Raw genomic sequence first — 27350 nt, forward strand, 5'->3', positions numbered from 1 at the left:
TCTCGCATTCTTTTGTCGGCTAATCATTGCGCAATGGTCAACAAAGCGCGTTAGCTTCATACATTTTTTGAAGGCACACTAGAACAACACAAGCGTGCGCCATTCTTCGATTTTAAATTTAAAAAAATGATATTTAAAAAAAAATAATATAAAGTTTCTTTAAACTTGATTAATATTTTTTTACAGAAATCAGCTGATTAAAGCGTTAATTTGCTAATTAAATTTTAAAATAATAATATGGTAAAAAATTAAAATAGTAACATATGTTTTAAATAATATGTTATAATATTTTTGACAGTTAACACCTGATTTCTGTCAAAAATATTAATCAAGAACAAGGTATTATATAACATATTATTTACAACAACGATTTAATCAGCTGATTTCTGTCAAAAAATATTAATAAAGTGAAATAAATTTTAAAATAATAATATGTTATAAAAATTAAAATAGTAATATTTAATTTAATTTATTTTATTTGTTACAGGTAGCATTGCTGATAAGCTGCGCGCGAATTTGACCGAGAGTGTCGAACGGACATTGATTCGTGCGATTATAGTTTTCGTATCGTTTTTCTCATTGCAAGTGCAATACGCGAAATACGCGTGTGTCTCACGCGTCGCGTCGGGAGTGCCGTTTAAAGTTTTGCGTGTCGGGAGTGCCGTGTGAAGTGTCGGGCGATCGTAATTATTCGTGTTTTCGCGAGTGCCGTGAGTGCTACCATGGACCAAGAGAGGAGGAGGAGGCCCAGGGAGGCATCGGGCGACATCGGGGCAACTGTGAGGTATGCAAAATAAAAGCTTTTTTTTCTAAACTTGAGATATTCGACCGTTTCCAGACTTTCAAAATATTCTGTACACGCACATACACCCCTCTCCCCACACACATACACACACATGTATATATACATAATTTGAATATTTTGTTTTCAGATCAACGTGTGTGCTGTGTACTACAACTTCGCTATTGCACGTATCGGTGAGTGAGAAATTGTTTATTTCGATCTAGTTGAAAGTATTATAACATGTTGTCTTTCTAAAAAGGGCATGTAAGTCCATTCTCGCAAGTATTGTTGCATCTTTTCCGCGATGCTTATTGACTGTCTCAATTCGCATTGTGCATTATATTCGTAACACAAGAGGCTGTCATCGCAAAAGTTAGTAGTTTGACAGTTTGTTCAAAATAAAATAAAATAAAATAATATGTTATAATACTTTAAACTCGATTAATATTTTTGATAGTTATCAGCTGATTTCTGTCAAAAATATTACATATATAACATGCCTTTTTTAGAATGGGATTTTTTTCCGATTTGAAAACGCTATCGATAAATAATTATTTTTAGAAAATACAAGTTTATAATTTTGTTTGCAAAAGAGTATGTTTGATTATATAGTTCTCAAATAAATTTTTTTTCAATTTATTTTCATTATCGTAATATCTCGTAATATCTCGTTTAATTATCATAATCTTTTTTACTAAACATACATGTCTAGTCTCAAAAACGTTCTATTATATCATAATTTTGAAAAATTTTGAGATTAAAATTGGAAAAAAAGCTATTTTACTTTATCATGCTGTAGTTACGATATGTGTATAACGTGTTGGAAAAGTTTTATTGTATTAAAAATTAAGTATATTGTCAGAATTTTTAGTCTTCGAAAAGAATTGAGGATTGAATCGATCTTCGATATTATTTAAATAGTTTCAAAAGTAAAAAAGTATTAACGTATTTATATAAAATATCAAATAATGATATTTATAATACATATTAATTACTTGAATCTGTATTAATGTTGCACAAAATTGTTATTTCACATGCAGTATTTTTAAACCAAGTGTGTGTCTAATAGTATATCAATGCTTAATTTATGAGATTAATATTTTTTTGTTACACTATAGTTTTCCAATAATTATTTATCAATAGCGTTTTCAAATCCGAAAAAAAAATCCCATTCTAAAAAAGGCGTGTTATATATGTAATATTTTTGACAGAAATCAGCTGATAACTTGACAAGATTAAGATGTTACAAGGAAGGTGTATTGTCGGTATATGTATTAAGATTATCTGATTGAATGATTTTGTCCTGGCAATCGGAAGAGAACTTCGGTAAATCCGAACAGCGAGATTGCTCGGTCAGAAGAGCAAATATACGAGAACGGTGGAAAGGAATGGACAACATTCAGAGCATGCTCGCCACGACCTTTCCACCAAAAGAGATATTTCAGGATGAATAGATCGCTTCCGATCAACTCAGATGTATGCATATACAGGATGTATCAGAAGTCGTGCACTTTTCAACAGGGCAAGATAAAGATTAGATAAAAACCTGTCCTCTCTATTTTGTCACGTATCTTACACTACTTTTATGTATCTTACGGATTAAGAATAAATTATTTTTAATATGAAAATCTATCTATAAGATTCAGTAGAAAGAAAGAGAGAGAAAAACAAGATTATTTATCTACATTATATATATATTTATCAAATCTTATCTATTTATGCGGTTAAAATTCAGTCCATAAAATTTTTGTGCTTAAAAAATTTAATGCTGTGATATCAAGGTAATCGCCATTTCTTTTTGTTTGTCTTGTAATTTTTATAGTTTGGGAAAAATGTAGGGCTTCTGATACACGCTGTATGTGTGCACACAAAATGCTTACACTTTTCTTTATTCTTTCCTTTTCTCGGATACCGTCATGGTCGCGTTCGAGATGCGATAAAATCGATTATAAAATTCGGAGATTCATGATTTTAAAAATAGTTGCAAGCATGTCGTTGTAAAAAATAAATAATACGATAAAATAATCATCGCAATATTGCCTGAAAATATAATACATTAAAATAATTTATCGTGATAATATAGACTTATATACAAGCAGCATATTAAATGTTCTCTGCATCACTTTGTAATTATAAATATTTCTTGAAACATTCCTCGAAAACGTTCTATTTTATCATTGTTACAATTTTTATTATTTTATTTCTATAATGAAGAAGGAGGCTTGTTAACTTAATTGAAGATTAAGACTCATTTTATCTCTCTAAAGTATTTACATTTCAATTGCTTAATTCGAAGACTATTTATTTACACACTAGAAACATTTACTCCGAATTTGTCAAAAAATCGTAGAACAAATTATGAAGCATACTATAAATAATTAAATTCGTATGTCTAGTGAGAGATTTCACTATGGCTATGTTTAGCCTTTCAATCTCTGCATTACATTGAATCAAGATGAGACTAAGTCAGGATTTAAAAAAAATTTTATGATTTTTTAAAGAAAGAACCGTTATATAATGACCGGTCGCTTTCCGAACATAATGCAGACTACACGTTCGCGCGTTTTTGGCCCCGCCGAGAGAAACGTAGGTAGGTAGGTAGCCATTATGTCGGATTTAGTATTGTGATTGTGTAACCGATGTGATGTGACTCCATTATAAAGTACGTTCGCTCACGCGCGCTGCATTATGTCTCCGAAATGGCATTCGGTTATAATCGTCCGCTCTCTCTACCCGCTTCTTTTCCCTCTGCTTTTCTGTTCCCGTTCTGTTTCGCTCATTGGCGGTGTGCGCCAACATTTGGCGTTTCGTCGAAAGGAGGGACGCGGGAGAGAAAGATATATATGAAAAATTGTGCCGGTTCTGTGTGACAGAAGGCGACCGTAAATGCGTTATATTAAAGTTCAAAAACGATCGCTTTGCGATGAAAATATTCCGAACGCTTCTCAAGCGAAATCTTTTCAAGATATTCTTTTCCTATACAAAACAATTAATAAAAAATATTGTCATAAAATATTAGATCTTACACGGGTGTGTATTTAGCATTTAATTTTGAAGAAAACATTGTGTGCTCTGAGCTCTGTTCTAAAAAATTTGAACTTAAATTCTAATATATACGACTACCACAGTCTATATTTTCTTTTTACCTCTACGTTAATTGTAATATTGTTATTATTTCCTCCATCCAAAATTTTCTCCTTAATCAAAATTTGTTCAAATTAATACAATGACACAAGACAAAATAATGAAGATTGAGAAGTATGTCGCTCATAGAAAGAAGAATAGATCAACCTAGAAGATGCTGGAATGCGAATTTAGATAGGGGATGAGAATCAAAATCGAAGTAAGAAAATGCTGAAGAAGAAAAAAAGAAGATGATAGAAAAATCTATTTCCTAAGTTTCTATCAAAGATCATTTTCAACGCGTACAATCGATGCAATGAAATAAGTTCGTCGAACACAAGGTCGACGTACAAACTTGGAAGATGCCGATTCGATTCCACTGATGCTCATGATTTTCGAAAAACATATTTTTCGCTTAAACGAGACGGCTCGTCGGTATATAAGAGGTGGATAGAGGAGATAAGAGAGAAAAGGGTGGAAAAATGGTAGAAGGAGGGGAGGAGACGACACAAAAGCGAGCCAACACCGCTACCAACCACCATCACCGTTCAGCGCGATATTCCGGTGGCTTCCTCCCTCATCCCTCCCTCCCCCATCGCCGGCGCTCACCGTCATACAATTTATTGGTAAACTTTGCTAGCTTGTTAGAGGGTTACGTGCGCTGGGATAAGAAATATCCAGAGTGGTATCCACCCTTCGCCGCCGTCTCCATCCACTCCCTCTCTCCCCCGTGCCTTCCTCGCGTCGGCACCGCCGCAGCCTTCGTGTTATCACCATTCTTCGCCTGTGCTGTGCGCACCAGCACCAGCAACATTGCCGGCACCAGCGCCAGTACCAACACCAGCAGCAGCAGCAGCAGCAGCAGAAGCGCCGACCGACCCCCTCGACTATAGGGTTAGAAACCAGGGTTGCCTCCATCGTGCCACTGGTCTGCACCACTGCCTTCGACGCTCTGCCAACCACCACCACCACCACCACCAGCAGCAGTAGCAGCAGCAGCCAGCCTCTGCCACGTTCGCTCTCTCCCTGTACCACTCTTCGCCACCCTTTTCTGTCTTCGTCCTTCGCCAGCCGTCTCCTCCTCCCCCTTCCCCTTGGGGCAGACTCCGTCGAGAATATGAATATCATACGTGTTGCCTCCGGATTCGCCGATTCACCTTCCTTCCCTCGTGCTCGAACGAGAACCGCGGGGCACGTCGTTGGAACACGCGGGAATGAGTACGAACTCGCGGATTAAGTCCTGGGAAGTCGGGATCGAGGATCTGAAACTTGGGTCTCTCGACTTCGCAAGCGGAGAGCGTATCTTTGGTAACGATAGATTAAGAATACCCGTACCTTTGTCCTTATTCTTCTTTCGGAAACTTCGGAGATACGGAGCTAGTATTCAAAGTCCCGACTATCAAGTTATACCAGATCGTAAATCTTAGAGGTAAAGAGAAAAATAAAATCAATAAAATATGATGCTAATTATTTTAAATATTATATCAATGTACACGGTTATATTTTGCAGAGAGCTCAGCTTGCGACTAAAATTTTATATGCAAGTAAAAACCAGAGTAGCATTATGATTGCAAGTGACTTGAATTAATTTCGTGCATACTTTTAAAGTATTCGTCGCTTCTTTGCTTGTAGATGATAAGTATTCACTCGTAATCTATGTTAGTTCTCGGCAACACAATGTTTTCATTATTTCATTAACAGCTGCAATGCGACAGTATTTCTCGTGAGTCAGAAATGAAACGCAGATTCGCGCGCGAGACATGATGTGTACGAGAAAGAGAGAGAGCTTTATACAGTCGGGGATTCACGTTCACGGATTTTCGTTTGTCAGCGCATTGTCTATGTGCGTACCTCTGTGTACCACTTATACCACTCTGTATATTTATACGTATACTGGTTCTGAAGGTAGAAGAGGTCGATGCACGAAAGAGAGAGATAGAGAGAGAGAGAGAGAGAGAGAGAAGAGAAACAGTGCTCGGGACAACAATCATAACAATCTAGTTAAACGTTATAAGGATATCTCGCGCTAAGAGGCGTGCCAAGCGTTGCATAAAATCAAATTGTACGCCGAGCCGAGAAGTTATTGTCGTTCCTCATCCTCTCTTCCCTAAGTCCCTCGCCGCCCCCACCCGAACTCCCGTCCCCGAAAATTTACTCGAGGATCCGCCACCTCCATCCTCGAAGAGATCCCCGGTCCCCTTCTTCTCCCTCGCGCTCTTTCGGAGCTTTACCGGCGTGGCGGGAAGGTTCGCTTCCGTGAATCTCTCCACCCTCGGCGAACGCAATTTTTTGCGCTCCGTATTTGTCAAGGATCTTGAATAAATTCCGAAGAAATATGTTCGCGTGGCTCGGCTGGTTATTTGAGTTATTCCGTATCATTATAAGACATAAATAGCGGCCGGGGAAAGCGGCACAAAGAATTAATATTGTTGTAATGCAAAATTCACGATCATCGGACAATTTAACGAGAATCATAATTTCTTTATCCGTCTCACAAATTAATTTACAGCGTGTAATAATCTTTTTTTTTTTTTTAAATAAGAAACAAATATCACTTTCCGCGCGAGCCACTTCACGTTTCTATATACAATCATTACTGAATAATGGCGAAAACTACGTTAGCGAAACTACGAATGATTATTAAGCTCGCAGATTTCGCGGAACGTGGATGGAATTAGTCGCGGGAGAATTCGTAATAGGGCTTTCGTTAACAATATTGGATAATTACGTCTCTGTCGGGCGATCCTCAAAATAGAGTAATGGAGAACCGGCGAAATCGGCTTGAGGGGGTTAAATTGAAATTGAAATCACTCGAAATTACTTGCAGCGGGAGAGCCATCGTCGTCCAAGATATTCCGTCTCGGAAATCGAATATTGCGCTTTCAACGCGCCGATATAATTCCGCGCATTACATACGCTCGTAAAAATATCTGCACGAGTCGACCATTTCGTATCTTCCGAGTTGCATATTCTTGAGATTCATCTCATCTCATCGAACGTTCTGTTTACAAATTTTGTTCTGCTTTTTAAACATTCATTATTTCATATTATATTTTATGCCAAAATATATCCAGGTATACTTTTTTTAATTGTATATTTTTATATATTATATATTTTATTGATATATTTTATAATATTTTTAAAATTCTATCTTAAAAGAAACTTTTTTTAAAAGCGTTCTTTTATTCTTTTTAACTTTTCAAAATTTATTAACTTTGTAGTTTAAATGCAAAACTTCTGGGGGCGCGTAAATGCAAAGTGATCGTAATATATAAACGTTTATTTTCTCGCGAACGCTGTTTTTTTGCGCTTCTGGAATTGCCGGAATTCCCATGAGCACGGCGGAAAAAAAGCACACAGGATTCGCCCTAAAAAATGCTAAACCGACCGGGGAAAAGGGCGTTAACGACGTCTTCGTTAAGGGATGCCCGCGGGGCAGAGTTAAAACGACGAGGAATCAAAAGATCGATTAGAATCGACCGTCGCGGCGGGATTTCTCGTGCAATTCGAAGGGTGAGATCTTGCTCTCTCGCGACAGGGAACTCGCGCGGTCAGGGTAAGAGGGTTGCATTTATAAGAAATACGAAGGGAAAGAAAGAAAAGGTGGCGCGCCACTCTCTTTTTGTTGCTCGATTTCTCGCTTTGCCGTTTTTAGGGGAAACGACGGTGTCCATCCTCTCTCCTTTCTGCGGAAATTCAATATTTTGGCTATCGAATTCAGGGGGGGAAATCGTTTCTCTCTCTCGCTCTCTGTATCTTTCTTTCTATCTTTCTCCTTTTTGCATTGTTCGCGTCGAAATAAAGCGAATGACTTTAGAATTATTCAGCATTGGAGCGGAAGATCAGAGAGTAACGCGTGATTCATTTCTGTTGTGGTTTTGCGGAATGATTCTTCAAGAATAAAATAATTTTCTAGATTTCCTCTAATATTTAAAATGAAAAAATCCCGAAAAAAGTTTCGTTGTTTTTAAAAAGTTTTATTTTCTCGAACTGTTTTCTTAACTGCAAGAATACGATTTCTCACTCTCAATCAAGCTAGTTTGTAGTGAAAACCCGACTTTTTTTAGCAACTAATTTGTTTTAACTATCAATTTTCACAATTATTATATCCCGACTCGCGACCCGCATTCCCACGCAAATTTCGAGATCCAGCAGGAAGATTACTTCGCGATATTCGAACGGGGTCTCGGCGTAGTTGAGGAGAGAAAGACAGAAGGAAAGGTCCCATGAGCAGAGAGAGCAACGCGTAAAGAAAGCGGGTTCACCCGCTGCGCGGAACAGCGAGATAGGCGTGGCGGGAAAACATGCCGTCACAATGTTGGTTCAACTACACGACAATTATCGCCGGTGAGCTTTATAATTAAGAGACCTTGCCCGCACGGCCAGGCATTTATCTAGCATCTCCGGTGTACGCGTCCCGCGGCGACGATCCGGTCGGCGAGAAACGACGTGGACGAACGAGAGCGACGCACCAGCGTTCTCTTCCGCGCGTAAAGCCACGCACGACAAGTCTAGTTACTGTAACCGGTATATGCATTCTTTCTTCTCACACAATGCGACTCCTTCCTCATTTGACGATGACCGCGTGCTGTGACATTGTAAGCGTGTCGATCGGAATCGAAACGGTACTCCGGAGACGGAGATTCGGAGTGCATTAGCGTCTTGGGAAGTTAGTCGGATGATAAAATTAGAGATTCGATGATGACATTAATATAAATTTATAAATATTTCTTCTCCATCGGTAGACTAACGTAAAAATAAAATCATTCTACATTAACTGGTTAATATTTTAATATTTCATAAACTGCAATAAATATACTATAAATACTTTGTGTGTTTTATTTTATCAGGGTGTATACTTCCTGGTATTCTTGAGGAATTTGATTGGGATTCAGGGAATTTAAAAAAAAATTGCTTTTTTGATAATTTTACTTATCTTTGCAATATTTAAGTTTTTATTAAAATTTTATGTGATTTTTTTATTGACGATCTATTTCAGTATCTAGATCTTATGTAAGTTTCATAAAAAATTATTCAATTTTTTTAATAAGTAATATTTAAATAAATTAGTACTCTTTATTTATTTAATAAATAATTAAATATTTATTTAATAAACCAATAAATAATAATTTAATAAATAATTAATTTAAACAAATTAATATTTCTTAAGACGTTTATAATACCTAAATTATTTTTTGTTTTCTATTTTTATTTTATATTATATTCTTGCATATTTTTAGCGTTTAGATATAATGGTATATCGCACTTTGTTATTGTCTAAATTAATTTTACAATTAATATTAAATGCTAGAAAAAATTCACTCTTAATAACTTTCCAATCACATGAATAGAAAACATAAAAAGCGTATGCAATAAAGGGACTTTTAGAAAGCTGCATCTACAAATTTTCTTATTTTACCTGAAATTTAAAACGAAAATACCAGGAAGATCAGGGAATTCTCAGGAAATTTTTTTGAGTAAACACCCTGTTTATGAAAGAGTGGAGATTGCATTTAAAACATTTAAAATTAATTTGCTTCATATGAAAGTAAATTGCTTTCTTCTGATTACATTAAAAGGGATCTGAATACTTATGGGGAAGATTTGTGTAATATATCTGTGTAATTTTACATATTTTTTGAAATATATATTTCAACACTGTTTTGAAATGTAATTTTTAAAATAGCAATGTAACTTTTAAAATAGCATTTGGTTCTGAGAAATCGAATTTGACAGATATTATTTAAAATATATGAAATGAGTAATATGTAAAATAAAAAAATAAATAAATCGTGCAATAGAGAGAGAGAGAGAGAGAGAGAGAGAGAGAGAGAGTTTTATATTGTAATAATATCTTGTTCGGAGAACAAATTCAACTGCTATAGTCAGATGGACACGCGACGATGAAAGAACACGACCGTCGAATGCAGGCAAATGTAGAGAAACGCGTAGCACATCCGGAACACACAGCGGGGGTTGTCGGTGGTCGCCCATTGAAATTTCACCGTGCGGTACAATGTAATTCGGGATTCGGAGGTCATCGTGTGACGCGTTAACGCACTCTAATGCGCCCTTAACGAATCCCTTAATCCAATTTCGTGCAAAGTAACGAAATTATGTGCTGGCTGACCGGAAGCCGCGATGGCGAGCTTTCAAGCTTCTCATTCGGCCCCTCTCGAGTGGCTTTCATTCACACCACTCGAGGATCGAAATGAATGTGTTTGGTCTGATCCCGTTCTATTTCGCTGAAATTTCTAGAATGCCACTTTCAGCATGCGATGCGTACGTTGGTTCATTAAAATTTAACTTTTAACAATAAGTATGGAAGAGCTAATGGAAATGATACACAGAGAGAATTTTCTCTTAGAATTTACTTTGAAAATCATGGTAATCATGGGATAATATGGTATGGAAAGAATTTTATGAGAATTCTCTGATTAATATTTATCACAATAAAAATAATAATATCTACACGCTAAAATATAAAACACGTTTGATTAATTTTACTACGCAGTTTATTAAAATAAAATTAATCAAACATGTTTTATATTTTGTGATAGATATTATTATTTTTAGTGTGATAAATATTAATCAGAGAAATTCTCATAAAAAACTTTTCATACCATAACGATTATTATGATTTTCAGGGTAAATTCTAAGAGAAAATTCTCTCCGTGGAGCGTTGTTTAATATAAAATTTTACTATATGATAGAGAGTCCAAGAGACTTTTTCTTTGTAACCAAGATTTACGTAAAGTATTGAAATTTAGAAAAAATATATGAGAAAAAAAATTCTTATTTTATCAATGTATTGTTTTATATACTATTATATCTTTATGAGTTAAAGCACACCATTCTCTTTAGGATTTTATTTACTTCTTATGTGTATAATTAGAACTATCATCTATCTCTTTCTCTCTTGCTTCCTCTGTTTAAATTAATACACACACATATCCACATATATATATATATATATATAATTTTCATTGGTTCTTCTATTTTATTTTTAAAAGTTAGATTTTAATGAATCAACGTACACATCACCTTCTGACAGTGGCATTTTAGAAATAAATATATATATATATTTATTTAAATGTTATTTAAAATAAAATATATATACACTAATTAGTACACATTTAATATATACTAATTTTTATTTTTATCTTAGTTACAACGATTTTGTAATTTACTTATTTGTACTCAGGGAAATAAGACGATTTTGACTTAGTCAAGCGCGAACAGATTGACGTAAGCCCGATGACAAATTCGTGTAACACACAGAATACATTCTTAACTACTGCGAGCGCTGAGATCTGTTTAACGCTCGTATGGGGGTTCGACCATATGTGGTGTCTGCGCGACACCAAGGATAGGAGGATTATCATCGGAGGGAGATCCGTTATCTCGATGGCACGCGTTTCCGCGTGGAATCTCTCGCTTCTCCTCATCGAATCCTCTCCGTTGCTCTGTCGCGTGCTCTCTCTCTTTCGCTCTCTTTCCCTCGCGTCTCCTCTATCTCGCCTGCCCATCCTGCTTTATGGTCGGTACGTGATAATAGAGATGTCATCCTGTCGGTGCTTTGACAACCCTATAACACGGGCGTTCGCATAGCCTGTCTGTAACGCGGCGCTGCGCTCCCCAGAGATCTCGGAAACTGTCGTTGCCCACCGCGATTTCATACGCCACGCCATTCTCGATGGCTTTTCTCGTTTCGTCACGTTGCATGTTCGAAAATATGGCCAAGTATGAAGTGTAGCGATGCGCGATCGCGCCAACTATTTGATTCGTCTTATTTAACACTCTTCCGTCCTCTATTTAACATTGAATATTTTGGTAACTGATGAGTCTAAAAGTTTAAATTCTAGAAGAGTACAATTCCTTAAAAATTATTTTTGTACCCAATAGATTCATGAAATTGCTCTAAAATAGCTAACGGACCTTTAATTATCATAGCACGAGGATCGCAACCTGCGATAAGAGTCTCAGACGGGATCATATATATGAGAGTTAATGCGATGATCAGGATGATCGACACGCGCGGCCAAGTATTTAAGATCGCAAGGATAAGGGAGTCACGTGCGAGAGCAGGATCCGGCGGGATATTTATTGAGAGATTCTCTCTCTGTCTCACCCTTCATCATGTCGACAGCGGCACGATGTATTGCTTTTTAAAGGACTTTAAAAGCTGCCTTATCGGATCGTCGCCACCGAATGAATCGCGTCGCACGGTGTTTCCATCGTGTGTTTTCGGCTCGACCACTTTTCCTCTTCGCTGTGCCTCTCCATCTATGTATATATGCGAACATGCTGCAGAATTGCCGTTTGATCTCTCGCGTTTCGCCCCTGTGCATCGATATGTTACGACGAACCAGTCGTAAACACAGACATTTTATGTGATATTTATTGAATATTCCGAATTAAATGATATCAATGGCTGGTATGCTTGAAATTTTCTCGAAATGTAAATGCTGCATTAATTTACAGCAAGTTCTATAAAGGGGTAAACACGTTGAATTCAACTCATCCCTATACATTTTTTTCCCTTTTTTAAGATATGACAGATAGAAATATATTAATTAATTATATATATTTTAAATTAAATTATAGATTGTAATACATTGGAAATAATTTATTATAAGAGAAGAGAGATTAAAAGTATTAGTCCTGTTTGCAATACAAAAATTTATATATTCGCAGATTCTCTTCGAATAATTTCTCCGTAAAGATGTGACCGAAAAGAAATTACACAGAGTTTTCAACTACATTATTTTCTCTATATCATCTACACATGTATATCTAGCTTGTACTATAATTATAATCTAGATAACGTAATTGTTTACATTGTGCTTCAAGCCTATAGTTAGAGGAGGCAAAATGCTCCTTGCCTATTATTGTATTTTTTTCGGGTTCACCGCGATTCCGAAAATTTGATAAGGTTCGGTTCGACATCCTGCCCTCGCATCTCGCCCATGCGTGCTGCATCTATACGCACGCACATATAAATACGTATACACGTCGGACGATATTACAAAATTATCGCAACGTCAATGTTATCGGCGCCGTCCGTGCAGAGCGGAGCACGTAGATACACGGAGCGATATGCTCCGCGTGGCATAATGGAGCCGATCGGACGGCGCGGTGGACCCCCGCGTGAAATGCGAGTTCCCCATAGAATAGGTCCTGGTTCCCCTCCCCTCCTCGTTCCTTCTCTCGTCCCTGTGGGGCCACCGGTGCCCGAGATAATGCGATAACGAGCTTTACTACATGACTACCGCCGCTGCGCGTATTTGTTGCCGCGATCGATTCTCTGGTATCCGCGCCGAAAATAAATCGCCGACCCGGTAAAATTTATTAAACGCCGCTGTACGCGGCAGCCTTCCTGCACATATTAACCTATTAATGTCACTTTTCCTGTGATCCATCGGGGAACAAAAGATTTTATTTAGATTTATTTCACCGATTTTGCTTAATTTCTTTTTGGAACTTATTCTAGTTAGCTGTTCAGAACTAATATTTGCCTAATTTTTCAGAACTAATATTTGCCTGTCGAAAAAGAAAAGACAGAATAAATTTTGAATTTTGAATGCTCATTAATAAATATTTCTAATGTATATTTTTTATTAGAGATTTTTTAAGTATAATCAATTATATATTTGGAAATTATTATTTTAATTGATAAATTAATGCATTTCAAATCAATACTTTCTATATATTTTCTAGAAGAAATTTTAAATAACATTTTGGATGAAACAATTTATTAGTGATTATTTTCAAAAGTCTATGCACTTGAAATATGCTCACTACTTGAAAAAGACATTTAATATTATAAGTTATATCTATATTTTCATTTTTATGTGTAACGAGCATCTTATACATAAATTGTCGACGTTAAAAAAACTAGAGCAATTTATATTTTGAAATTATTTCAATTGATAAATTAATGCATTTCAAATCAATACTTTCTATATATTTTCTAGAAGAAATTTTAAATAACATTTTATTTGGTTGGGACATTTTATTAAATGATTATTTTCAAAAGTCTATGCACTTGAAATATACTCACTACTTGAAAAAGACATTTATTATTATAAGTTATATCTATATTTTTATTTTTATGTGTAATGAGCATCGTATACATAAATTACCGACGTTAAAAAAATTAAAGCAATTTATATTTCGATAAAGTAGCGCTTTGGCATCCTCCCTCTTGCGCTGCGCGCGATTCACCCCCCTTTAAATTTCATTTATTCGCAAATTCATGCAGATTCCCGCGAAACGCCTGTTAAGCATCTCCCGAAATGACGAAAGCCGTCCAAGTGGAGCGACGTGTGAGACGCGTTAAGTGCTTAGGTACTCCCGATGTGGGAAGGTATATATGTTGGTTGGCGCTACCTTGCGAGAAATCGCGGTGCCCCGCGTTTTGTAATGACCTCATTGTCGTGCCAACGCGTCGACAACGCCCCCCGGCATTGTCGCTTCCTGAGAACGTTTGACTTCGCCGGTGATTGCAGGGTGAATTTCTCGGGAGTTTGCTGCATTGTCGCGCGAGAATATGGAGGGAGGTGCTCTGCGGCCAGAGGAGGGGTGCCTCGGTAATAGTTCTTTCGCCTCTTATTCCTCTCTCTCTCTCTCTCTCTCTCTCTTTTTCATCCCCTTTCCGATGCGCGTAGCCTAGCGGGGTCCGGCTAACTTCCCTGTGAAGATTTCAAATTACAGGCTCTAGAAACGGCGCCCCCTTCGTGGACCACGTGCCCCCCGTCGCGTCATCGCGGAAACACGCGCGAGACACCCCGTCTCGAATCGCTTCTTTTTCTTCTGTTTTCTTTTTATTGTTCCGCGTTTCGCGATTTCTCTCGCGATATCTTTCATTCGGTTTCCGTCTGAGACCGCATGGGAGCATTGTTGCAAATATCGGGGATAAGTTATAAACATTTTTTCAACGACAGATGTTACGTTCGGTTAATGTTGATCACATTATTGCAGCTTTTTAATAATACTGATGCTAAATATTAGGTTGTTCAGAAAGTTTGTTTCAAATTTTCTATATAATATCAGAGCGCAATATTTTACATAAAAAGAAACTTTTTTTATTGAAGCAAATATGTATCGTTTTGTTTGTTGTTAATAAAACGGTACATATTTGCTTCAATAAAGTTTCTCTTAATATAAAATATTGTGCTCTAAATTTATATAGAAAATTTGAAACAAACTTTCCGAACAACCTAAGATGACGAGATTTATGTATTAAAACTTTTATTTTTTGACAAGTTAGTACAAAGCTTTTAGCTGTTATAACATATGCATCTAGATAGGCTAATGTAATAACAATATAAATAAAAATAGAATGTTCAAAATCAAGATAAAGTTGAATAAAATTAAATAAAAATATTATATAAAATATAATAATGACTGTCTTAAAAATTACGTTAATTTGATCAATTCCAATCAACTAAAACTGTAATTAAATACATTCAATTATACAAAAATGTCCGTAGAAATTTAAGGATGTACAATTACGGTATTTTACGTAATAATATCGTAAAGAATATCGTAATTATACATTCTTAAATTTCTACAAACATTTTTCTACACAGTTGAAAAATTTGTGTTAAATTTAACAAATATCACCTGTCCCAAACGGTCCACAGAAATTTTTGTGTTAATTTAACATAATACGGATATGTTAAATGGTGACACGAATATTGTGTTAATATTTTAACATAAAATAAATGCAAACTTCAAATAAACTTAAAATAAATTTTGTGTAAAATTAACATAGTTTTAATGTAAAAATTAACTAAAAAAATTGTTAATTTTACATTTTATCACCCCCACTTATATTATAAAGTAAAATTAACATTTTTTTTCTGTAAATTTTAACAGATAAATCTTGTCACTAATAATACGGAACATATTTATTGTGTAAAATTAAAAATAGATATACATTGTGTTATTTTTACACTTTTTTTTAGTTGTTTTAATAATTTAACATTTGAGTCCAATTAACATAACAGCAATATGTTAAATTAACACATGAATGTGTTAAATATTTAACACAAAAATTTTAACGAGGACCGTTTTTAACAAGAAAACACAAATTTTCCAACTGTGTATTCATTATTATTACAAACAGTAACGATTGGAATTGATAGAGAAATTGCAAAGATACGCCTTATTAACTAATCGAAGAAACGATGTACGCAAATATGTACGAAATGACTATGAGCAACCAAGTGAAAATCGGGGGAGCAGACACGCACGTGTCTCTTTGACGACCATCTCACGCGAAGGGATGATACTTTGAACTCGCCGACAACTCTTTCGAGATCTTTGTTACGGTTCGTTTCACGAATATCTGCATATATATATGTACGACTGAGAAAAAGAGCTGCATATACATATGTCTAGGAAGAGAAAAGAGTTCTCTCTCTCTCTCTCGGCTATTCTTATACTGTCTCGTATACGAGATATTAAATGAAACGCACTTTTATCTGTCATTCTCATTATTAAAGCTCTGCACATCAGCGCGGAATCTATCGAAATATATATAAATATTGTTAATATCAAGTTCTAAACAATCATCGATTATGCTTTTCTATGATAAAAATATTTGAAAACATAGGAAATTTAAATATGAAAAAAATGCAACTTTTCAAAAGTTTCTCGATAATAATGATGATTTACTAAAGATTTAGTTGTAAATAATTATTTTACTATAAGCTATTAACTATTAACTTCGAAATTTGATTGTACGATATTTTATTTTAAAGTATATATTTTTTGATAGTAATGTAACTCATGAAAGAGTTTATTTGAAGTACAAATATAAAGTATATACATATTTATAATAATGTTGCCCACGATTTAAGAGAAACCATTAAGGATTAAATCCATCTTAAGCGCTTAATACAAAAATGAAATAATTATTTGGAACTTAATTCTGTTTTGAAAATATGATTCTTGTAATCTCTCGACAAATTTAGAACGTGCAATTATAATATTGACTCGCACACTAGTATGTGCAATCGAAAACGTCTTTGCCAACTTTAACACGCGAAACCGAGCATTTTTCGACAATGTACCATTACGTGGGAGCGTTAATCCGTATTGTTTTTTCTTCCGGTAGATTGTGCGCAAACGCGAGTTCCGGCATGTAGAATAGTCCGTAAGGGAGAAAAGGGCGAACGCCCGATAGAGCGACACAGAGAGAAAAAAAAAGGGAAAAACAGATGAGAGAAACATAGATAGATTTATTCATTTGCGTGCTGAGGAGGGGAAAAAAAGAGCGACGAGTCACATCCGCATTCGGGCTCGCGCGTGTGCGTCGAGCGTTTTTAATGCGTGTTACCCGGCGGAACCGCAATCCGCTTTTGCGGCGGACGCCAAAACGCGCTGTCCGCAGCCCGCCGGTTGGCGGTTTCCGGTAACGCGCTTTGGCGCAAACCAGCAGGCACACGCCTGATTTCGAAATTGCAAAACATTTTCACACTCTCGTGATTCCAACGCCGCCCGCGACGGGTCTTTCGCCTCCCTCCGCCCTCGTTCCGCCTCTATCCATGGGCCGTTTGCGCGCGCGATGCCACCTTCCGCTCCCTTTGCGTTTTCCACTTTTTTTTTTTTTTTTTGTTTTTCCATACACCCGTTTTTCCACACACCACACCGTTTAAAATCGCGCGTTCTCCTAAAACGCGCTTCGCGCGTCCGAAAGGCACGCGTCATCGCCGCGCGAAAACGCGTTCGCGTTCAGAATAGCCATTACGCGACGAGTATCCGGATCTGTGTAACGAAAACGGAAATGTAACTGCTTATCTCATCTTTCAGGTTCAGTTTAGAAATTTATATTAAGAAAAAATCAAATTATATACTAATGTTTTCCTTGATCGGTGATGCTTCAAAGAAAAATTACACCGAAAAAATTGTATTCTTATCTTAAGTATATATACCACTTATCTTTATAATATTTTCCACTAAAATAGGTGCCAAAAGGATCCTCTTAATTTAAGAGGAAAATCCTCTAAAAAGAGATATTCTTATTAGATATTCTTATTAGAATATATTCTTAATTTAAGAGGATATTCCAAAAAGCATCACGTAAAGACGGAAATATCCTTATTCATTAAGAATATCTATTAGAGGACTTATTAAGTATGAATTTCAAGAAAACAATTTTTTCGGTGTATATAATTATCTTATATCTTATATATGCTCATTAATAAATATTTCTAATGATATATTTTTTATTAGAGATTTTTTAAGTATAATCAATTATATATTTGGAAATTATTATTTTAATTGATAAATTAATGCACTTCAAATCAATATTACTTTCTATATATTTTCTAAAAGAAATTTTAAATAACATTTTGGATGAAACAATTTATTAGTGATTATTTTCAAAAGTCTATGCAATTGAAATATGCTGACTACTTGAAAAAGATATTTAATATGATAATAAGTCATATCTATATTTTCTAGAAGAAATTTTAAATAACATTGCAAACTGCTAATGTCACCTTTCACGTTCAATTTAGAAATTTATATTAAGAAAAATTCAAAATTAAATCAAATTATATACTAATTTTTTCTTTGATCAATGATGTTTCAAAGAAAAATTATATAATTATCTTATATCTTATATAGGCATCGAAAGATCTAGGTACAATTTTTTAGTTTTCATATAACAGACCATCCTTTTTAATTTCGATATCCTTAATTCAATCAATATCTTTAATTATCTTTTAATTTTTTTCTCTCTCTTCTTGTTTTCTAGATTTTTAAATTTTCATATGAAAGTACACGTCATTATTAATATACGTTATGACAGCGATCTTATTGCGCGAAAAAATTCGAGCGCCTCTACTAATGAGAATGCAAATGACATATCGCATTTGCACCTTAGCGGCTCATTTTAAACATATTAAAGAGCTTGATGGCGAAATCGTTCGAGATTCGCTAGAGCTCTCCTCCGGTAGCTACCTCGGCGTTCATCGATGCCCCTAGATTCTAGATTGCGCGTTTAATTGTGAAGCGTTTAACCAGCATCGGCCCGCGGCGACAAGGCAAGAGCAATACCGGGGAGTCGGAGAATGTGCAGTCATTAAATTATTCCGGAATGTGAGCCCGATGGGTGTCCTCGATCGGTCCGACTCTGAAACGGCCCGCGTTCGACAGAAGAATCGGAACCGGAACATCTGACGCGATCTCTATATAAGTTCTCTCGCACGTGTTAAACGCGGCACCGGTTTTTTGTTTCGTCTTTGCGTAACATTCATTTCTTTATATCCCGATCGTATTTGTGCTAACAAGCTTATTCAAATCTAGCTCGAGAAAAGAGATTTATTTTGAAGATTTTATTATACATATTACCTTATATTCTATATGCTTGCACGTTTCTAAGTCTGTGTTATTTTTATTTCATCTTTTTTTTATGACTTTTAGCATATTTTTCTAGTTTTCATTGGAAAGAGGTCGGTTTCGAGATAAATTTCTCAGACTTTGATTTCCATCCATTTTTAAAAAGAGAGCATTTTCACAAAAATTTGAAACAATATTGTGATACAATTGCATACAGGCTAATCTCTGATAAATATGAGTATACATTTTTATTTTAAATTGTCAGCCATAGACCAGAGTAAAAAAATAATTATTAGGAATATCTATATTTTGTCGGAAAATATATTTATTTCGTCTTTGCGTAATATTCATTTCTTTATATCCCGACTGATCGTATTTGTGCTAACAAGTTTACTCTAATCTAGCTCGAGAAAAAAAGAGGGAATATTTTATTAAATATTGGCTGTTTAATTTATTTATATTAGTAGAAACGAGAAAATAATGAAAATGAAGAATTTGTATTATTTTTATTTCATCTTTTTATGACTTTTAGCATAGTTTTCTAGTTTTCATTGAAAAGGTCGGTTTCGAAATAAATTTCTCAGACTTCGATTTCCATCCATTTTTAAAAAGAGAGCATTTTCACAAAAATTTGAAACAATATTGTGATACAATTGCATACAGTCTAATCTCTGATAAATATATACGAGTATACATTTTTATTTTAAATTGTGAGCTATAGACGAGAGTAAAAAAATAATTATTAGGAATATCTATACTTTGTCGGAGAATATATGAGCGCCGGTCAGTGATGCAAATGCAAAATTTGACGAGCGATATTTCATTGCGGCACGTGCGGCATCTCGAGGCACACCCCGCAGGAGGAAACCGGGGCCTCTCGACCTGGTCCGGGGGATACGACGCGAGTCAGTGACTCCGAAAAACGATCCTTCAGTGCGCGGTGAACGCGAGCGTGTCGGCAAACAAAATCGGTCGGTGGAATGCCATCGGGCTGCAGGCTGCATCGGGCAGTAGCCGAGATTCGCTCTCTTCGTATAATATAGTTGATGCGCGCGCGTGCACGCGTAAACACACGCACATGCAAACGCACACAAACATAAACGCAGCCTGCAGGGCTGAACAAAATGCAAAAACGTCAGCGGCAAGATCCTCGAATGATTTTTCGAACGCGCAACAAGCCCGTGAGCTGCCCCGCCACATGAAACGCTTCCGCTTCCGCTTCGCCGTTTCGGTTCCGTATCGACAGCGGCGAATCGAGCGGCGATTTATCCCGATAAATAACGGCGCATTTTCGGCGGGATATACGTTAGCAAAAAGGTTTTTGCGCATCGTCGGCGATGCGGAAAAAGCGCGTCAGACACGTTAGATCTGTCCAATTGTTCCTCTCCTCTTCTGCCGATATGTATATCTTTTGCCGCTGGAAATCGCAGTCGTTAGCGGTACGCGCGATTATCGATATTCCATGGAAAACCATTGGCGACTAATTATCACTACAAGGGAGGAATCTGCCGTTGCCCCCCGGCACCGTTCCACCCTTTCTCCCGCCGATATGAAATTATAATCGAACAATTATAATTAACGAAATAACGCGATATCGTTCGACGCGATTTCCATAGTTTGTTTCATGTGTAGCAGCTACAAAGCATCATATTGTAATATTTTGAACTGATTAATTTTATTATTCGGAAATATTGCGCGTCGTCACGTTTATTATTATATATAATTATATAATCCTCGTTTAATATACATATATATATATATAAATATATGGACAAAACTATCTAAAACAATAAACTACTTAAAAAAAAATGTTTAAAGTGCACTCCTAGCTTCATGCGATCTTCCTCCGTTATCATTATAGTCGGCGCCGTTTATCGCCACGGCTAATTAGCGCGGCAGTTGCTCTTTGACTCGATTAATAACAACGATTGCGCCCAGCGATATCCAGCCACGTGCTGCGCCGCGTTTCCAAATTTGTTCTACGGGGAGTTTTGCCGCACTAAACGGTCTCTAGTTCGGGGCGGAGGGAAAAAAAGGAGAAGAACCAGGGCGAGAATGAACAGGGAGGGAGGGAGGGTTCGCGAGGGAGACAGAAGAGGCGATTCGTACCATTTGGCTCGGCTTCGACGTCGGTTAACGCAGCGGGGTTACCGCGGACGCCTCGACGGACACATTGAGGGCGCCCGTTCGACTTGATAATCGCTTGCTATTCATACACTTTTCATTGGATTGCGATTGAGCATTAAGAAATTGGGAGAGAGAGACCCGGGGGCTACGGCGCGCTCTCTTTGCGTCGCGCCCGGGTGACGTATTAGCATTAGGAGGCATCATCTCGAGTGTAAACACTGCATGGGCACCGCGGATTTAGTCACAGTCGAGAACCGCGGGACGTCCCCGATATTATCGTCCCTTTTTACGTTTCTTTACCTTTGGCGTCTCTCTGCTGTACCCCAGTACTACGTTATATAGTCGGTACCCGTCTCGTCAACGTGTGTCGGAGATCTATTCACCTCTTTAGGAATTGCTTCCTTTTTTTTTAACTTGGAACGGTTTCGACATAATCTCTACTTTTAGTGAGATTTAAATTATACACGTAAAAATATATGTTTTTATTTTTTCATTAAATTTATAATAAGACAAATATATATTTATTACAAAATACATGTATTATTGGGAGAAATGTAAGTACAATATCATTATGAAAGAGTACAAGTGTACACATTTTTTAAAAAGAGAGAAATCGTATATATGTATGTGTAATATTTGCCTTATTATTTGCCATATTAAATCTAATGAAGAAATAAAAATCCATTCTTTTACGTGAATAATTTAAATATTATACTAATATATACTATCCTGTGTATATACGCGGAATATTAAATTATACAAGTATATTTTAAAATATAGAGATTAATTATTTATTTGACGTTTAATGTATCACATGGAGCTTATCCTTATTTTTATTTACTTGATCTTGCGATTCGATAAAAAAATTTATATTAAATATATTGTCTCATTCTTTACCGTTTGATTTTTCGACTATCTAATTATAATTAAAATTTAAGACGCAGTAAAACAATCGAGTAATTAAAATAAAGATTAGCTCTGTGATGCATTAATAATTTAAAAAATAATTCATCTGTACTTAAAAATTCTTGCATAATGTAATATTCCGCTTATATATAAGGGGGTGTATATATAATAGGGGGTGTATATATAATATATATATAATACATAATTAATGAAATTTTCCATAAATATGCTTAAATTAGGATATTATTCTCCTTTTAAATTAAAGGAAAAAAAAATATTTTTTTAAAATTTAAAATAAATAAACTTGTCCGACGAATCCCGTTCTATATACATCCCTACGATGAGATCGATCTGAAGGCATGAACGGAAAGAACTATTCGACAGAGGATTTGCCAGAACGCTGCTGACATAAGGAGTTTTGTCTCACACAGAGGCGAAGGAAAAAAAAAAGCGGTTTGTCGTTGGCCTTAACCGCGAGATTCACGGTTAAAGCCCACGAACGGCGGACGTCGTCCATGATCCCCTTTATCCAATCTGTGAGGATCCGCGGGGCGTTAAATCCCTCGGGGAAAAGCTCAGCGTAACTGAGCTTGCGTTCGGGCGTGCTCTAAGTCGGTCAGCTTGGTCCAGCCGAGCGAGAGGATCACAATACTCGGCTACGTCTGTCTCCGCTCGCGTTCCCCCGCACGCTTCTCCCGTGAAAATTAGTTGCGCGAGAAATCCATGCTAATGTCGGCTAATCGGCCGTAATCAGCCGTGAGAAACGACGACTGTCACGGAGTCGACAGTCGACGGGCCCGCAAACTCGAGCGACGAAAGGGAGACAGATTCTCTTTCCTTGGGTTGCCTCGTAATTCGATCGCGACGATTGACGTGCAATCAAGCGGAGTCGTGTTGAAAGCGAGCGTATTTCTGCGGAAAACAGTTCATTTTCGTGCAGGTTGACAGATAGAGATGTAAGTAAGCGTGTATATTGGTTTGATTTGTAGAATCAATCAGAGTCAAGGAAAAATCTAGGAAATTTTAAGTGTAGCTGGTGGATTATTAGCGATTTGAATTGTATTTGAAGGATTCGAAACATTACTTTATCCGAACCTTTAATCTATTGTATTAATACGGTTAGGAAACTTAATTTAATGAAATTATTTTAATTTAAAAAACAAAAATATATGATATACACGTATATGCAAGTATAAATGCAGGATATGATTAGTAATAAAAATTGTATATATCTTGCGATGAAAATATACTATCAAAAATTTACACAAATATATGTTAAAAAACATTTATTAACTGCAATTGCATCATTTGAAATAATTTTATCACGAGTTTCTTTTAACTCAGGGCTAAACAAGAGGCTGAACAACAAGCTAGCGAATCCCCTAATAATGAAGTCTATGATCCCCACGTGCATCGCGTCCCTTACAAACCAGTATCGTATGTTTATTCTCGTCGAGTCGTTTATCTAATTCTAATTTTTACTAATATTACTTTTGAAGAAAATCTCACATAACGTAACTTGCTAATCGGGCAATTATTCTTCTTGATTATTTCCTCGTTTTATCTACCGTTTTATACTATTTCAGTTGCGTTACGGAGTTGTGCGAATATTACGTACCTTATTTGTCATTTGTAGAGACTTTAATACTTTGGCAAATCTAATAAAAAGCGCGGCCGGAACGGGTCTGTTCGCCATGCCGAACGCGTTCGCCTGCGTCGGGCTCTTTATCGGGATTGTTGGCACGGCGTTTATGGGACTGCTGATAATCGGGTCCCTTCAGTTGCTCGTTAGAATCCACCATCTGATGTGCACCCGTCTGAGAAAACCCGTCTTGGTGTATGAAGAGGTGGTGGTCGCCACTTTAACCACGGGTGCGCGAGAACCGTGGCTCTCCGCGCGCGCTGCAACGTTCGTAATTTCAATATAATTGCGTTATTTCACTCGGGATAACCTTGCGGCATAACAAAACGCATATTATGCAATGTTAACTTGATATATTACGTTTAATGAATCAAAATATGACCGCTGATGCAATTATTAGAAATATTCGTAAAATATATAATTAATATATCGAGTATATACATAAGGAAATAATTATATGATATGCTAAGCATATTAAAACTTTTTAAAACAGGTCCTTTTAAAATTTTTATTCGTTTACAGACTCATTGTCGACGCGACGATGTTAATGTGCTACATCGGAATCGGTTCGGTTTACGTCGTGTTCATTTCCGGTATAGTCCAAGAATGCGTAGACAGTGAAAAAATCATCGGTCAGAGTTACTATGCACTCATGCTATTCCCTCTTCTTTTTGTAATGAATATGGCGAAAAATCTGGCGGATATCGCGCCGATTTCTATTGCCGGAAATGTCTTGCTTCTCGCTGCTGGAGGCATTGGAATTGTTTACGCATTAATAGATGGGATTGGCGATACGTGGACCACGATCCAACCCAACATAAATTTATATCCGAAATTTATTGGCGTGGTTTTTTTTAGTATGTGTTCACCAGGCGTGGTAAGTCTTTAATTTTGAAGAATAAAATTAGTTTTTTGAAATTAAAATTAGATCGAATCTCTGTAATCGGAATCATTCGTACAGTTTTATCCTTAATGATTGCATCTGTGAATATAATAAAATACGATCTTTGGGTCCTTCAGATATTAGCGATGGAGCATAATATGAAAAAGCCCTGGAATTACGTAAAATTATGTGGAATATTAAATTGGGGCATGGGATTTTTGATTTTGATACACATTTTCGTTGGCTCGATTGGTTATTTAAAATGGGGACACGATGCGCTCGGCAATTTTATTCGTAATCATGAAGAGCATGATGGGTAATACAATTTTTTAACTATACAAATTTTATGAGCAAATACGAAAGAAATTTACATTATCTTTTATATCGCTCATGATTAATACATTAAGTTATTTTGACAAAATGTCATTTGATCTGATTCGATCTGATTTTGCTCTAGCGGAATCTATATTCTCCCCCAATATAGAAAAATCTATTTAATATCAAAAATTGGAAATCAAAGAGAAATTATCTAATTACATTTTCCGCGTAAGAAGTAACCATAAATTTATTAAAGAGTACGGCTGCAAATTTAAACTCACTGTTAAATATATTTTTATATTAATTATATAAATTCTTCGCTTTTTCTATTTTTTTCTTTTTGAACTGTTATTAATTTTTTATAATATTTTATTTATTCATATTGTATATTTTTATTTTTTTGTAATTTCTGTTTTTGTAAATTTTTATTTAAATATCAAGTTTAGAAACAGCAAATTTTTATCGCTACTTCATCTTTTGATGTGTGCAATTGTACTTTTATTATTTTGTAATTTATAATTATTTCTAATATATATATGCATTCTATTTTATTTTGATTTGAAATAAAATCATTATATTTCATGTTCTATCGTATTTCCTTTAGACCGACGATCGCGGCAATGATAATGCAAGCGTTGGCAATATATTTCACGTATGGGCTGCAATGTTACATGCCCATTACGATTCTGAAGGACGGCTACGCTATACCAGCCATCGAGGCTGGTACCTGGAAAGGAACACCATTTCTTTGGGACCTGATTATTCGTTTCGGCATCACGCTTATCACGTGTAAACGATAATTTCTCTTTATATTTCTTTCCGCGCTATCTCATATCTTCAAGGTAAACTCGACCATATTCGATGGACCGCGGTGAATTGCATCTCCCTTTGTGCTGAAGCGACCAACCTGGCGGAATCGATCAGTCCGTCCACGATTACGGTCCGCTTCTCGAGACCCAGATATTACTAAAGTTCAGGAATCCACTTTCGCGGAATTTGATATAGATACTCAGTTTTGTCCAAGTCTTATTCGACCGGACCATACTTTGAAAACTACGATCATACTATCGACGAGATTCGTTATGCTACTGCTTCAGTTCGCTCTAATTATGCTAATTAATACAATTGTACTGATAATATCCTTTCTTTGAATACAGCGAGACTTTTATATTTTGTAGGCATTTTCGCAGCGGCGATTCCGAAGCTTGATCTGTTTACCGGATTAGTCGGCGCGATATGCATATCCACTTTGGCCACATTAATTCCGGTCACTTTATACATTCTCGTACATTATGAGGATTTCGGAAGGTTCAAATGGAGACTGATTTTGGGTGTCTCCATGTTTTCTATCGCTTTTATCGCGGCGATTTGCGCCGTCACGACTAATCTCATCTTAATCGTGAAGTTTTTGATATACGGGTACGCGCACGCAAAGTATCATCGTAATTTATTAATAAATTAAAAATTTATAATCATAATTTTTATAAATTAGAACGGTATATTTATAATTAAAATTGAAGAAAAGTTTGAATTCATGTAAAAGCAGGTTACGATATTATAAGTAAGTAAATGTCAAGCAAATGTTTGAGAGTGATTTAAGACGAATTTAAAAAACTTAGAAACAAAATGACTTTTACAAATGCTTTCTAGCTCATCTGAAATTTTAACTATGGATATGTGAACACGAAGAGAATAAATGAGATGACAATCCTTTAATTTCTTTCCAGAGACTAAAGTCACAACGACGATGGTGTTATCTTAATCTAGTCTCTGTTCGTAATCTGCAGTCTGATGAAAATATCGCCGGTGCGCGCCTCGTAGCGTTTTTCTCCCTTCTTTTTTACTTTTGTCTTCGGGCACGGTTGTAAAGCCGCCACCGTTTACGCGCGATTCAGCCTAATCACGGCAGCTGCGGCGGCGGCGACGGTGAGGCTGGTTGGAAAAACCGCGAAAAAGGCGTGAAGGACAAAAAGCGAGGAAAGCGGGAAAAAAGGAGAGAGAAAAGAGGGAATATACGGGAAAAGAGGAGAGAAGCGCGCCACGTATAATCGCGTCAGATCACCGAGGCGTCAATGGCTGCTACTGGGCTTATCACACATACACATACACACACGTGAGGGACGCAATGATAAAGAGGGAGACACACGTGGAAACTGACAGACACGTATCGACACGGCGAATGCACAATTGTGTGGGTACATGCGAAGGCCAGG

At 36.3% G+C, this 27350-nt stretch overlaps 2 protein-coding genes across 4 annotated transcripts in view; both read left to right on the forward strand.

Annotated features, from left to right (window-relative positions):
• The window catches only part of LOC145936202 (uncharacterized), a 185927-nt gene extending 184949 nt beyond the window's left edge, over nt 1–978 (forward strand). For all 3 annotated transcript variants that reach the window (XM_083038151.1, XM_083038149.1, XM_083038150.1), the window contains exons 6-7: nt 488–784; nt 933–978. In XM_083038151.1, the coding sequence (XP_082894277.1) occupies nt 488–669 (182 nt within the window). In that variant the 3' untranslated portion in view covers nt 670–784; nt 933–978. The remainder of the gene's footprint in view (nt 1–487; nt 785–932) is intronic.
• Nucleotides 979–14205: 13227 nt separating this feature from the next.
• Nucleotides 14206–26871, forward strand: LOC145936085 (proton-coupled amino acid transporter-like protein acs). The gene is made up of 8 exons (XM_083037975.1): nt 14206–14276; nt 23639–23731; nt 23931–24203; nt 24459–24813; nt 24957–25135; nt 25742–25926; nt 26316–26556; nt 26865–26871. Exons 1-8 carry the CDS (start codon nt 14206–14208, stop codon nt 26869–26871), a joined length of 1404 nt encoding a protein of 467 aa, XP_082894101.1.
• Nucleotides 26872–27350: the final 479 nt, after the last annotated feature.

This window comes from Prenolepis imparis, unplaced genomic scaffold (assembly GCF_030444845.1).
Source record: "Prenolepis imparis isolate NDT839.2.m4 unplaced genomic scaffold, iyPreImpa1.0 SCAF_5, whole genome shotgun sequence".
Taxonomy (NCBI): domain Eukaryota; kingdom Metazoa; phylum Arthropoda; class Insecta; order Hymenoptera; family Formicidae; genus Prenolepis; species Prenolepis imparis.